The sequence below is a fragment of the Phalacrocorax aristotelis genome, chromosome 7 (genome assembly GCF_949628215.1).
Source record: "Phalacrocorax aristotelis chromosome 7, bGulAri2.1, whole genome shotgun sequence".
Classification (NCBI taxonomy): domain Eukaryota; kingdom Metazoa; phylum Chordata; class Aves; order Suliformes; family Phalacrocoracidae; genus Phalacrocorax; species Phalacrocorax aristotelis.
The window spans coordinates 37,659,516-37,674,130 of NC_134282.1; the positions used below are offsets into that span (position 1 = coordinate 37,659,516).

General features: G+C 38.2%; 1 protein-coding gene across 1 annotated transcript in view; it reads right to left on the reverse strand.

Annotated features, from left to right (window-relative positions):
• Positions 1–756: 756 nt before the first annotated feature.
• The window catches only part of KLF13 (KLF transcription factor 13), a 34,628-nt gene continuing 20,769 nt past the window's right edge, over positions 757–14,615 (reverse strand). Inside the window, exon 2 of the mRNA XM_075100143.1 lies at positions 757–2,427. Within this exon, the coding sequence (XP_074956244.1) occupies positions 2,135–2,427 (293 nt within the window). The 3' untranslated portion in view covers positions 757–2,134. The remainder of the gene's footprint in view (positions 2,428–14,615) is intronic.

The following is a 14,615-nucleotide window of genomic DNA, read 5'->3' on the forward strand; positions in this document are numbered from 1 at the left end:
TTCCCCTAACTCACAGTGGTTAGGCAACTCATCACATGAACTCAACAATATTTGTCATCTTGTGAAAAAACCTTACAATGTTCCTTCGTTTTCTGTGAAATTAAACAGTAGAATTGTGCCTCGTGTGAATTCCAGTTCAAAAGGGGAAAACTGTGATTTTATAAAGGTGAAATCTGAAGCAAATGAACATGAAAAAATACTGCAATATCTGCACTTTGAACTGTCTTTAAGTATTTATCCATACAACTAATAGAATGTGTAGTATTAGGAATAATGTAAATATTATGGAAGTTCCTATAAAATTACTTGGAAATCTGTATTAGGCTCTCACAGTTACTATACAGTACAATAAAAACTTGCAAAATTGGATCAATGTAAAGAAGCAAGTAAGATACAGGTTCATTTGGAATATGGAGGCATTCACTTGATATCAAGCAGCAGGTTTGGCATAGAGAGTTTCTTTTCATTGTGCTACACTTAACTGCATTTATACCCTACAGTAAAAACAAGAAAACCCCAAAAATTCCAGAATCAAAAGGACCTGAATTTAAAATTCAGATTTAAAATTCAGACCCAGACAAACCAAGGAAAGTGTATTTGCTGCCAGTGAGGTCTCCAGTACATCACAAGGCTCCTGGTCTTTGCTTTATTTTATACCATATAAAATCTAAAAACCTACCTCCTAGTGCTCTACCTAGTGTCAAATATTTGAAAGTTATCAAAAACTAGCCAAGATTCCCTTTTTGTTATTAAGCAGTTATTCAGAAATGAGAACACTTTACTTTATGCTGGTATGTGTATTTCTGAGCGACTTGTAGTGCTGAGCTAAAATGTCATTTTATTTAAAACTTAAAAATGCATATTTTATTTTTCCAGTCAGAAAATACCTTATGATTTTCCCTTTCTTTTATCAACAACTACAATTGTGATGCAGCAGGTTGCAGAAACTGTCATAGCCAATTTGTCTTGCTAAGATACAGCTGTGCAGTAGGTAAGTACCTTAATAAAAGTTTTGATGGGCATTGTTTCAGCCATGCTACTTGCTACTTCCATAGTTCATTTTAATTTAAAAAAAAAGGAAAAAAGAATAAAGAAAATTGTTCAAGTCAGTGTAGTTGGTTTTGAATATTCTGTTGGTCCCATATTGAACAGGCAGTGCAGAGAGCTTAACAACTTGGAGAGAGTGACGAGAGAATGCCTCCAAGATTCCATGCCACCTTGCAATAAAATGTTACCCAGTGTAAATATGTTTCCCTGTGATTTAGGTTATTTACTTAAGGCATCTTGTTTAGAATATTTTCTCAGAATTTTATCTAGCATGAAACAAACAAACACGTTTATCAACCTCACAGAGATTTTTGCAATAGGAAGTTGGTTTTGGAGCATCTTCAGCATGAAGTGAAAAGACGGATTGCTACCAAAAGCAGAGGGCAGCTTGAAGAAAGACAAGACTCCTGTTTGGACGCTCCCCAATGTAGGTATATAATCAGGAAACAAACAATGGAAGAGTCTGGTACTACATTCCAGTACTGGTTTGGTTTTTATATTCTTTGTTTGTTTTTTATTTTTTCCCCAGTGTGTGAAAGAACCTAATAAAAAGCTTTGGAGTGCAAATATATTTACAGAGTAAGGCTGCAGTTAGGGTGTGTCTTCATTGTAATTATTGTGTAACGTAAATATCCATCCCTGAGAAAGGAGAAGGGGGACATAATCCAACAGAGTTGATTTGTAAGTGTATGTATCCGGTCTTACAAAACTACTTTGACACCTGAGGTGAATTAAGTGGGGTTTTTTCTTTTTTTAGATTTTCTCATTTTCTTATAAATAATAATTGAGAGGATCTGTAAATGGTTGCAAAATGTATTGAATATTGAGACAGCAGGAGTCACTAAGTGGAACATGTAAGTCTGTCTGTCCATGAGGTTAGACTAGCCATTTGTGTGGTTGGGTAAAGAAAATTTGACTGGAAATTGCAGTGAGAGGCAGCTATTTACTGATTTAAAAAAAAAAAAGAAAGGAGGGGTGAGGGAGAATTGAGGAGGGGAAGCAAGAGAGTTTTTTAAATGTGTGCAACACAAACAAAACTCCACGTTAGGTATTAGAGGCAAAGTGCTGACATCCAGTGCAGGTAGGTCTATGGGGAACTGGCGGGGCTAATCGTTGGACTTGAGGCATCTGAGCGGCTGTAGTCACTGACAGACCCTGTTCTTGAGCTGCTTCCATTTCGCCTTTTGAGCATGCTTGGGTGGAAATTGGCATGGCGGCGGGCATGCTTTGTCAGATGGTCACTGCGCATGAAGCGTTTGTCACAGAGAGGACAGCTGAACTTCTTTTCTCCAGTGTGAGTGCGGTAGTGGCGGGCCAGCTCATCAGAGCGAGCAAACTTCTTGTTACATCCTTGCCAGCTGCATTCAAAAGGCCGTTCACCTGCAGGAGGCAAAAATAGCATGATTAGAAGGGATAGCAATGTCTTCCATGGTTTTTTGTATGCAAAAGTTGGAATAAAAAGGTTGAGAGCAAGGTAGATGTCACTTGGCACTAATGGGATGGAAAAGGTGTAGCTCTCTGCCAGAGAGGAGGCCACTGTGGTATTCCAACCCATTAAAAAGTACTGCAAATCAAGCTAGTGCTACCTTATTTGATAACTGGAGCTTTAGGGGTGCTGGGCTCCTGAGCCTTTCATGGATGTCAGATTTCGTATCTCTTGTAGTACAATGGAGTCTACTTCTGGACTTAGACAATAGCTGTACTGAACTTTACAGAATATTCACTTATTCCTCCAAGCTGTCCCTATGTCTGTCTGACTCAATGTTGAAGTTCAGAAGGTGAGATGAAGTCTATTTAAAAACAATTACAGTGAAAATGCAGAATGGCAATTGTGAGGCTCTCACCTTGTATTCTCCACAGCCATGCCTGTGTTTTCTGCATTTGCTAAAAGGTACTACGGTTTCTCTTGTTCACTGCCTTAGGTCTCATTTAGAAGTGAGGCAGGAAGTACTGTATTTCAACTAGTGCCTCATTGAAGGTAGCAGCCTTCTATCAATAGCTAACCTAAAGACCATGCATGACCTGTTATGCTTAAGGTAGAACCAGTGAGCTCAAACAAATAGCAGTATGGTGATCTGCTGCACTTCCCAACAGATCTCAGACATGGGAAACATCTCTCACAGGGCCAGATGCTCATGCCATTGCATGGCTGTGCTGGAGGGCTGCACTTGGGTACTGTGGTAGTTGTGCAGCCTGAGAAGCTTGAGCGCTGGAGATGAGCACAGGTTGCAGACAGAAGTAGCATTGTTGGGTAGATGGGTATCTGGAATATATTCCCAGCTTCATCACTGATGTGTTGCATAGCCTTGGGCAACTTGTACTATTTGTTTCCATCATTAGCTTCTCCATGTGTTAAAAATGAAAACATCAAAACATGAAATGTGCTACTACCTCTGTATATTGGTTTGGTTCTTACTGTCACTGAGTCTGAACATCACATATTCTTGATTTGTTATTAATCTAGAACATCTTATTCCTTTGTGAATACATGGACTTAGCATTTTCATAGTTGTAATTTTTATAACTCCTATTTGCACTAATCTTCATCTTTCTAATGCTGAACAGCCAGTTCAATAGGCCCAGAGAGCTATAAAAATTCTGTGCCAAAACAAGAAATAAAAGTTCTCCACACACTACACCAAATAGGAAATAAATAAATAAATAAATTAGTCTCCTGGAGATCAGTCTTGGTCTGATACCAAAATTGACCCCAGCCAGCCTTCAATCTAAGCAGCCAAAAATCTGTTTTAAATTCACAGATTTGGCCATAACATTTATCTCTGGGACCTACTTAGGAGGATCCTGCTCAAAAAGAGATTTGTAGGTTCTTTTTCCCTCTGTTTATGAAGGCTCCAAGATACTTCAGCCAAATCTCAATGAACAGACAGGCAATTCTTTTTTTAAATAGGATTTTGTTGAATAACATGGAGAAAGGAAGTGTCCCTGATGTTTCCTTGATTATTTAGGAGAAAGACCAAGGCTCACTAGACCAATTGTTCTCAAGCACATTTTGTGGATTGCATTTGTTACCGCTACAACTACAACGCATAATGCAATCAATGGTTGTATCTGGACACAAGGGAGATTTTTGTATGAAGAATGAACGCCACCTCCTAAGTGATTTGCAAAAGGCAACTAAGATGAGCAAGACTGCTTTCAGTTGGCTTCCCCTGAAGTAAAACCTAAAAAATTTAAGGCCCCACAAACATTTTTAAGAATAAAAACACAGCCAGCTGGTTTAATGGATATAGTTTTGTCGCTTAATAACCCCCATGCAAATCCATTCAATGTCCTCCTCAACCTTCTCCTGCAAACTGTCAGGGCCTCATCTCATTCTGCTGATAGAAATGTGAAACAAATGGAAGACAAATATATTTTGTCTGTGTCTGCATATATGTAGTCATCTGTGGTTAGATATGGTCCTGCATGTGTTGGGACACACCCATCATCCCCGTTGTGTGACCAGATCCAATAGTCTTCTCCCTATGGTCATACAACAGATATGCTTCTATGAGGACTTTGGGATCCTTGGGAAGAAGGGCAATGAAACATGGTCTGACAGCTGGATCTGGCCTGCGGAACTGAAGTTTTTCATCCTTGAGCTATGGCATCTTTTTTTGGTAAGGCAATGGCCTTTGGATGTTTCTATTGCCCAAGTTAATTTTCTCTGTTTTCATTACAAATGGTGTCAGCAGATGTTCTTCACTAGAAGGATTGCCCCATGAAATGACTGCTTTCAGACAAGGCAGGGAAGAGTTAATATGCAATGTTTTGCTTCTGCTGTTGACATCATGAAGCACAAAGAAAATGGTACCTTTTCTGCTGATTACTTAGCATGGCATCAGCTGCTCTTTTCTATGTCTAGCATTTGGTAGCCAGCAGTAGGCACAGCAGTCCAGTTCCTAATGAGAGAAGAGGTTCTGGAGCGGGATTGTGAACCATCTGTGTTATCCAGCACTAAAAGTCAGGTGATGAAGCTATTGCACAACTTATCTCCCCCTCTTCTCATTGCACACCAGATCTGGATGAGAACTTTCAGGTTCCTGCTCACCTACCTGATTTGATGTTGATGATGGTGGTGATGATTTGGGTGCTAAGCCAAAGAAAATGTGGCCTTTCTTTCACTATTTGTCTACTGTTCCTTGTTCTCCTCCTTCCTTGGAACTATTTTTTCTCCTCAGTCCTCTCTAGTCTTGATTTGGTATCTCCTGGTAGTTGCCTTTAAGTTTCTTGGCCAAGTTGTTTTCCGTGCACTTTCTGACAGCTGGCATAACTCTAGTAGTGGTAGTAAGTTCTCTAGAGTGCTTCCCAGCTTTGCTGAGGTTTAGCAATACCTCCTCAAAAAAAAGTCCTATTGTGAGGAAATGCTGGATGTCTTTTATGAAGATACGAGAGTCATTATTGTTCATAAAAAATTAGTACACAGTCTGGAACCAAGTTGCTGCAGGGTATTAATTAAGAGAAGACCTAGCTGCTGCTCCAAAACCACACATGGAAATTCACAGTCTGACATCAGTCTCATCTCTCAAACAGAAGGGATGTGGTTTTCTGTGCAGATAGGTTATATAAATGTCCTTTTACTAGCAGTAAAGCAATCAACAGAATGAAAGATTATATTAATTGATTGCCTAATCTCATTAGGGAACATGCAGCCACAGTACAACTTTCTTGCATAAGCAGCAACCCATGGACGTGTTGTACTCAACAAAGAGCTTTCACCACTAAAGTGGCTGTACACAACATGATAAAGACTTTCTGCTGCATCTTGGGCAATGCTGAAGTCAGAATTTTACCTTTATACAATGGCTGCAGAATTTGAACCTATAAATTAATGTGGAAATGTTCTCAGACATCTTAAGTACAGCAGAAACCATGTCAAGCATGTGAATGTGTATATTGAGCGTCTTAATACTATGCCTTGTCAGTGCAGTATTTTTGTGCATTATTAGAATTACTAGCAGGTCTCAAAGAGATCTAATTTTCCAAAAGGTCAAGACGCTTGAAAATAAAGGAATCAAAAAGCAGCTCAGGCTTCTTTTACTCTTCAGGGAGGCAGGCAAGAGATGCCTTTAAAAGATAAGGAATATTGTAATTTTTTTTTCCACAATTTTAAATAGGTTTGGATTTCTGTGTTCTAAATCCCATTAAACTGTAACCTTTCTAGCTCCTCTACTACAGCACATGAAATCACATAACTTGTGTTTAGAGCTACATAAGCTGATGGAAAAACATCACATTTGAGATTTAAATTCAACTGATCTTAACTGAAAATTACACAAGCAAGAACATTTTTGGCTTCTTCCTGAACTCCACCCAGTCCAAAGAAAAAAAATGTGTGTAAAGCTGCATTAAGAAACTTACAGTGCTCAGTAAGTAGAAGTGTGTGAGATCGGCAGGTGCACTGGCTTCTGAATTCATTTCAGTGGCACAGACCTAGCTACTTATGCTCCTTGTATTGTCTACCAGAGCAGACCGCCAAAGAAACTGTAGAGCTGCCTGGGCTATAGAAACAGCATTAAAGAAACGCATCTGTCCTCTCTTGCCCGAGGGGATTCAGAAGCAAGTAGACCCAGCCTGTTCTTATGATATTACATAAAGGTCCTTTCTATTATTCTATATTTGTCAATCATTATATATATATTGAGGCAACTATATGTAGTTATGGGAGACAAAAACTACAGAGATGGTGGATGTTCTGATGTCTGCTGAGCTTGATTTGTACTATACTTTTAGTGCACTTTTGACTTTACCCCAACCCACATATAGTTTTAAGGACTCCTTTCCTATGTAGTGACACTCCTGTACAGACCCTGGAGTAATCTGCTTTCTGCTTCACCAATTCATCTGTATGATATTCAGCATTTGAATAGCAATTAAAAATGATACTAAGTACTGTGTAGGCCTGAGCATGCTTAAAAAAAATAAGCTTCTAATGACTGAAATGCCAAAACAGCTTGACACCCCTATGATACCAACCATTTTCAGAATTGCAATGCAAAGATTAAGCAACTGTATCTGAACAATTTGAAATGTAATACTCACTGCCCTACAGATTAGAGTCTTATTAAGTCAAACCATGTATTGGGGGCTATTTTTTCAATTTAACTCATGCAGTAGCTCTGCACATTATGTTGGCATCTTCAAGCATATGCCAAGGCCGTGCAATAACAAGGAAATTTGTATCCTAGGAATTCCACAAGTGCCTGCAAAACCAGAAACAGTAAGCCAGAAACATTTTCCTGTGATCTTTAATCTGTTCTGCTGCTTTGCAGAACAGCATTGTATGTTGTTATGAAAACAGACTAGAAGTCTGAACATGCCACTGTGTGCTATTCTTATATTTCTACACTTTTATATACAAAATGAAGGGTATATTTGGAAACATAGATCAGCAGGCTGGGTGGGGAGGATGAGGGGCAGACAGTTAAATAGAGATGTGACTGAGGCAGCTTTCCTCCAAGAGAGGAAATGCTATCCTGGGAAAAAACCATTCAGCCAAGCAGACTATGTTTCTTGAGACTGGCTGATATTTAAAAAAAAAAGGAAAAAGAAAAGGTCATCCTTCAATAGCACTGATGTGTTTTTACGAATATTTTCATTTCTGTTATTCTCTTGTTTATAAACAAGCCCTTAACCTTCTGAGTGCAAGAGAGAGAATAATGCTTAGCTTTAATGTTAGATGAATGGTGGTTTCTTTATCAAATATTTGAAAAGGGATCAAAAATTCCAAAGCCTCACAATTCCAAATTCATATAAATTGAAACCAGTTACTTTTAAATTAATAATTATGGGGGTGACATTTCATAACCAAACAAGCTAAATGCAATTGTGGTTTTTGCATCTGCTTTTGTGTGTCTGACCAACAGCTTTTGAATGTCTCAGCTACCTTCAACCATATCTAAACAGAGGTAGCGAATTCAGCAGTTTTAAGCTTCACTAGTTCCAGGAAAATTAGGAAGGCTTAGTAATGTTCTCAGTGGAAAAGAAAGTTAAAGTGTGAATTTGACTGTCACTAGACACCAGAAATCCAACGTGGGAGTGTGGTATGAATGCCCAAATCCAAGAAAAGCTTCAGTCAGAGTTCACATGTTGTTAGACACTGGGGTATAACACTACCCCAAGGCCCTAGGACACACAGCAACAAGGAGATAGGTTGCATTAGTACCTGCTGACAGAAGCATGCATGTTCCTGCTATTTCCATTATCTGTGATATGACCTTTTTTTAGGGACTGGTGTTCTCCGATTTCCAGCAGGCATGGACCCAGGCATCAAGTACAACCTCACTTTGAAGTGTGGGCATCTTTATTTTAATCTTAACAAATCCAGTCATTAAACTGATAAATTATTGGATCTTATGTTTTCTGTGTGCACAGGAAACTACTGCTGGGCAGGAGCTGCGACAGCTATCATAATATCCATTATTTAAATCCTTGGTTTATTTTCTGTACCTTAACATTTTCATTGAGTGAGTTAGACATATATGAATATTTCTTGAAAGGAGAATTTCTAAGAGGCAAGTTTACATTTCAAGTGAATGTGTGTTACTGTTTGCTCTGAAAGGGCTTATATTGCTCCTCTGGGAGCACAGATTACACCATGTGACTTATCTGTATAACCACAGCTAACTAGAACAACTCAAACAGCAAATGACAAACACACATTCAGATACTATAATGATAATGGCTACAATGCCAGTGAAATGTTAGTAGTGCCAAATTCCACCCCTAGCCTTAACCACAGTCAGGTCCACCCAAAAACCAAAATAACTGATTTGGTATGTTCCATGCAACTATCTGGTCTATCTTAAAAATATTACCACTCACTTTTTTTCTTTTTTTTTTTTAAACAGATTATATTCTATCACTTACATTCTAGGCCTTTATTTCAAACTTGTTCAATGTCAGCCAGATCCTAAATATCAGTTTGTAATAATTTTAGCTACTTCACTGTATTTTTATCAGCCACATTTGCTTCTCTTTTGTCCAGGCAGAATCATTCTAGTATTTTTTAGGCTTTTTTTTTTTTTCCTTCCAGGACACTCCATCACATAATCTTTCTGTTGTCTAAACTATGATTCCACAGCCTTACTGAATCCTTTTTCAAACTGGGATGCCCAAGTGGAACTGCTCTGCCTGTGTGTTTCTATAGCTTAGCACTTTTAAAATACCCATGGTTTTTATCATGCATTTTTGTACAGTGAATCAAGTATCTGGAATTTGAACCTGTAATCTTTACCATGTCATTTTCTGCCTACTGTATTAACTCCTGTTTGAATCCTCTTTAGTTCTCACTTTATCTCTGCTGAAGTATATCACTGTGTGTTCGGTACATTAAGCTCTGTGTTCCACTCCCAGCTAAAGCCCAGTTCCAGACCAGTCCACACAAACAACTAGTAAGTAGCCGAAAGTTATGCTCCAGGATCTGGAAAACAAATCTTAAAGCAAATTGGCTTAAAATGAAATGGCCATAAATTTGATAAAAAGAAATATTGCTACATCCTTTGCTAAGGTTTTGAATGAAGGAGTGAAATAAAGGCTAGAGATATGTGGACAACATTTTCTGCTCAACTGAAAAATTAAAATCTTTGAACTGCCAAAGAACTCAGCAAACCAAGAAGCCCACAGTAATTTTATTTTCAGTTGACTAAAATGTTTTACTTCTTTTGGAGTGTTTGTTTGTTTTTTTTTTGTAACACTATTTTAATTCCTTTAGTTCTGGGGACAATTTTCAACACAATAACAATGTTATCTGAAATGAATCAATGAAACACACTATCACAACTCTTCTGAAATTTAAAAAAAAAAAGCCAGACTGAACTATTTGCTAAGTTTAACTGACATATAGTTCTGTTCTTCATAAAAGACTACTTGTCAGTGAACAACTCTTCGCCAAAAATGTAGTTTCTATAGTTCTTGCTAATAAAGAAATGCAAAGTTATTAATATTATTTATTAACATTTCTTGGCAGCTTTCCCTCCATGAAGATTAAATGCCCGACATATTTAATAGGTGACTAACTGGAGATATGATTTTGTAAGGGAACAATTTAATTTGTGTTTTCAACTTCCACTGGATTCCCCATGTTTATAAGCACAAGGGATTTTTAAAGATAGCCAACAAGAGTAGGCTAACCAGCCAAGTGTAAGGACCATGAAAGTCAATCCTCCCCTTCACAGAGGAATCTTGGAATAGATTTTTGATCTATGCTGAGCATGTGACTGAGAATATACCCTCTAGCATTGCAGTGTGGGCTAAGGAGTCTTAGGTGATTCCCTGCAGCATCTGAAGTACATGAAACTTAGTTTCCAGTGTTATGCTAAGCTGCTTTGGTTTCCTTTTACATTTGTCACCCTGAGTCATTTTGCAAACTGTTGGTAAGTGATGTAGCCCTTCAAAACATTGTATCTGTTTTGAGTTCTCCCTTCAAAAAGTACAAAGATGCACTAGTGGCATGGCAAAGAAGCAACCAACCCAAAGCCCATGCCAGAAAGACCAAGCATGTTTTCCAAACGTGTATTTTTATTATCTTCTCTGGACTGGTATAGAGTGTTACCATTCCATGGATACATAGTGAGTTGTATTTGGTTTTTTTTCTCTCTAGCTATGTTTATGATGTAGTCTCTCTCTTCCTCTGCTAGAGAGTACTCAAAAAATTAGGTAATCCTGCTGGGCAATTGAGAAATTAAATTATTTCCCATTGATTGAAGACCATAAAAAACTCTTCAAGAATTCCATATTTTGAAATTCATATCTGTGTCTGCAGACCTGAGCAATGAGAGTGACTCTATTTGTTTTACGGCACCCTTGTACTAAGATACGTAATGCTTGTCATTGCTAATATTGGGCTTTCTCCTCCGCAGTTTGTCACTTCCTGGTTTCTGAAGAGTTCACACTTTATCTCTTCTCCCTTCCTTACACAACCCCTCCCTGTCTTGTATGTTCCTTCCTCTTTTGAAACTACAAAAAACATCAGTTGCACTAGGCCAGGGGATGTGGAGCTCTGAAGTCAATTATACAGACTACATCAAAACTGGGACTGTGTAAACATAGTTACATTTGTATGTGTTAAATATGTTAAAGGGTTTTTCTCTTGAAACACAATCAGGTACAAAATTGCTAAGGTGAGTTTAACCATCAAGATTCCTTCCTTTGTGATGGGGTCAAGACATACAGAGATAAATCTTTGAAATATCCTCTCTATTAGAAGTAGCAGAAATATTTAAAGCTACTTTAGCAAAAAGGCTGAACTAGCTGAGTAAAGCATTGAACCAAAAATGCTTTCATAATTTTCTGAATAATTAACCAACCTAGTCATACACTCACCACTTAGGTAAGAATGTGTGCATCTGATGACTCAATTTGATGCATCATTAGAATCCAGTGGAATAGAAAAGCCAGCAGAAAGACAATTCTGAAAATAAAGGCTGAGAAAGTGAAAGTGAGGGAACAGAGATACATGTAATTTGTAAAACACCCTTCTGGCTTAGAGATTCCATATCATTCTTCTAACCAAAGGTCATAGACTATCTGCAACTACTAGCAAACTGAAGGGCGTTCATTTGGTGAAGGGAGATGAGGGCATCCTTATCTTTGCTGTCCTCCCCAGGTTCCCATCATAAACTTGCTACTAGCTAATACAAGAAGGTAAAGAAACAACATTCTTGTTGGTATCTAAAGCACTGAAATATAGTAGAACAGCTCCGAATAATATCTTTATATGTATACTACTGATATTCTGTGAAAATATTTAATGCCTCATACCTGATTCTCTCCTTTCTCTTCATTGTAAGTTATTTCTAACAGTAAGACACAGGTGATGCCTTTGAATATGTTAAGGATCTGTCAAACAGCAAGGTTGTATATCAGCATTGTTTACCTGCATATTACATGAACTATTAAGCGCTCTGCATGATGGGGTTTCACAGCAAGGCTGCTAATGATTGTATAATCCACATACATCTTCATTTGCTTTGCACCTAAGCTTGTAGAGAATGCTTTCGTTTAAAAAATAGTTATTAATGTATTGCTTTCTTTAGTCTGAGCTGTGTTGTGTTTGAAGTTGTAGGTAAGGTTAGTTGAAAACTAGAAAGGAAATAGATGGCAATAAAGTATGGTGTCAGGCAAACGTCACCACTCCAGTCATCTTTTTTCTCACTAGTCTGAAATGTGGCATAGTTGAACAGGAAAGTAACAGAGAAGAGTGAAAGATAACAGGAAAGGGCTTGCAGGTGAAAATCTGTGGCCTTACAGTAAAGTCAGCCTATGTAGTTGAAAAGTGAGCCCCTGGCCACTTCTATGAATCATAGCAGTCTCAATGAAGACTCTCCTGGAGCAAATACTATGAAGTTTAACCTAGGAACTCAGTATCACCTGTCTTCCATTGTCTTCCATGTCTTTAGTATGCATTGATTAGCTGCTGTAAACACCAGTTGGCTTCACAGCTCTTCCTGGAGAGATGAACGGAAGGGTGAATCCTCTCTAGCTTAGGTCAGTGAACAAAACTAGCTTCCATCTCTTCCATTTCCTGACCCTACGTAGTGCTGTATGTTGTACACTTGAAGGCCAGGATACCTCACTAAGCTGGACATTGGGTGTGGTGTTTCCCTATTTGCTTTTTGTGATGTTTTTAGCAAAGTGTTTCTGGGGGAGTTACTGATCATATATAAATGCAGTAAGAGCAGTTCTTTTCAGACGTAAATTTGCTCATTAATACTTTGGGTATTCAGGTTAGCCATGGCAGGTAAGAAGGTGATGCATACATACGTTTTCTCCTCACAGAAGTATAATGAGCATGAAAAATGTTCCCCACGTCTCAGAGGGCAGGTAAGGTTTTCTTTTGATTGCCAGAAAAAACAATGCACAACTTCATGGCAGTAATTGTGTTACTGCTGAATCTTCTAGATGGCTTTGTCAAAATCTACATACATAGTGTTTCTCTTGACTCTTTTCTGTCGTATTTGCTGTAGTCTTGCAATGTGACGGCACTGACAGCATGTACACTTTAAATGTGTTATCAGTACAGCAATACCTATTAGTCTGTAAAATTGTGAGTAATCAAAACTTCAGCTACCTCTTGCAAAGGTAGGAATCCATCAGCCAGAAAAATTGTAATGTTACACAATTACATGAGATGGTGTTTACAATACATGCAATTTCAAAGATTAAGGTACAAATCTCCTTACAGTTTTATATGGATTTATCATGGTTATCTAATGCTGCTCTTTTGTTGATTCTGTCTTTAAAGCTTAACATTCAGCATTTCACTCTCTTTCCCAAAATTTCTGACGCACAACCAAAATGGAGAACTCCCTTCTAAGAGGAACATCTGAGCCATTAGGATATGCATGAGGTTAGAAACTTACCCTACCTAGCAGGGACAACTTCCATGTCTAGGTGAGTGTGCAGACTAGAACGGACCCTGTGTGCCCCACAGGAATAACTTCTATCGATCGTGCTTCCATTAAATGTAATGCCTTTGTTTACATGGACTTTTGCCACATGCTATTATAAAAGCAGCTTTTTTATCCTCTGCTGCTGGAACCTATGAGTAAATAATGCTCTTTTACCAAGTACCAACAACAGGCCTAACTCTTGAAGAATGAAAGGCAACAGCCTCAGTGTCAAAGAGCTTATGTTCTAAAACAATGCAAACTAAATGCTGGGTTTTCTGTCAAAGTTAAGCATCTGCAATTGCTGCATGTAACTTCTGTTTAGTAAGCCTAAAACTCTTACTTGGTCTCCTTATCTCTGAGGCATTAAATCCTAGACTAGTGCTCAGTAAAACAGCTGAAATGCCACTAACTTAGAAGAGCAGCAACTTCCACTTGATTTTGTCTCTCCTGTGGCTTGTTCCAAGAATGGAGATCAATAGCTGACCCTTTGACTTTGCACTTAAATGCAAGATAATTAAATTGTGTTTTGCTGAAATGATGAAGTGATGAATTCTGGGGAGAGGAAGATGTATCTTAGCTATGTGTCATTTCCAAACCACACTGAATTATCAGGCTCCTTGCAAAGAGGGGGACTCTGGGGCTTACTACGGTAGCCCTTTAATTACTATATTTCTCTAATTTGTTCTGCTCAGATCTGTGAATATAAGAAAGGAAGATGATTATTAAAACTTCTATTGTGAATAGAAAATAAATTAAGGCAAGACCATAAATACAGCCTCCAAACACATCTGGGTATTACTGAATGACAAAAGATGGCAGGTTTTTTACTTTTCCATTGGTCAATTATACTTTTTAATAAATATACTTCAAAAGAGTAGTGCCATTGCAAAACAAAAAACGTAAGTGCTAATCAGCAAATCTGACCTATTGCATCACCCCAGCAAAGGAATTTCAGCCTAGAATTCTTGCCTTGAGCCAAAAACTTATTGTTTAAGGGGCTTTCTTCATTCCTTACATACAAAGGCTGTGTCTTCACAGAATTCTGGCCTCTTATAAGAGACACTAACATCAGTGAGGGTATATGGGATTTTGTTCTTTTCCTGTCATGTTGATGAGCCAATTCAGACCTGTTAAAGTGACAAGGGACTAGAGGAGGGCTTTCCAAACGTATGTAAT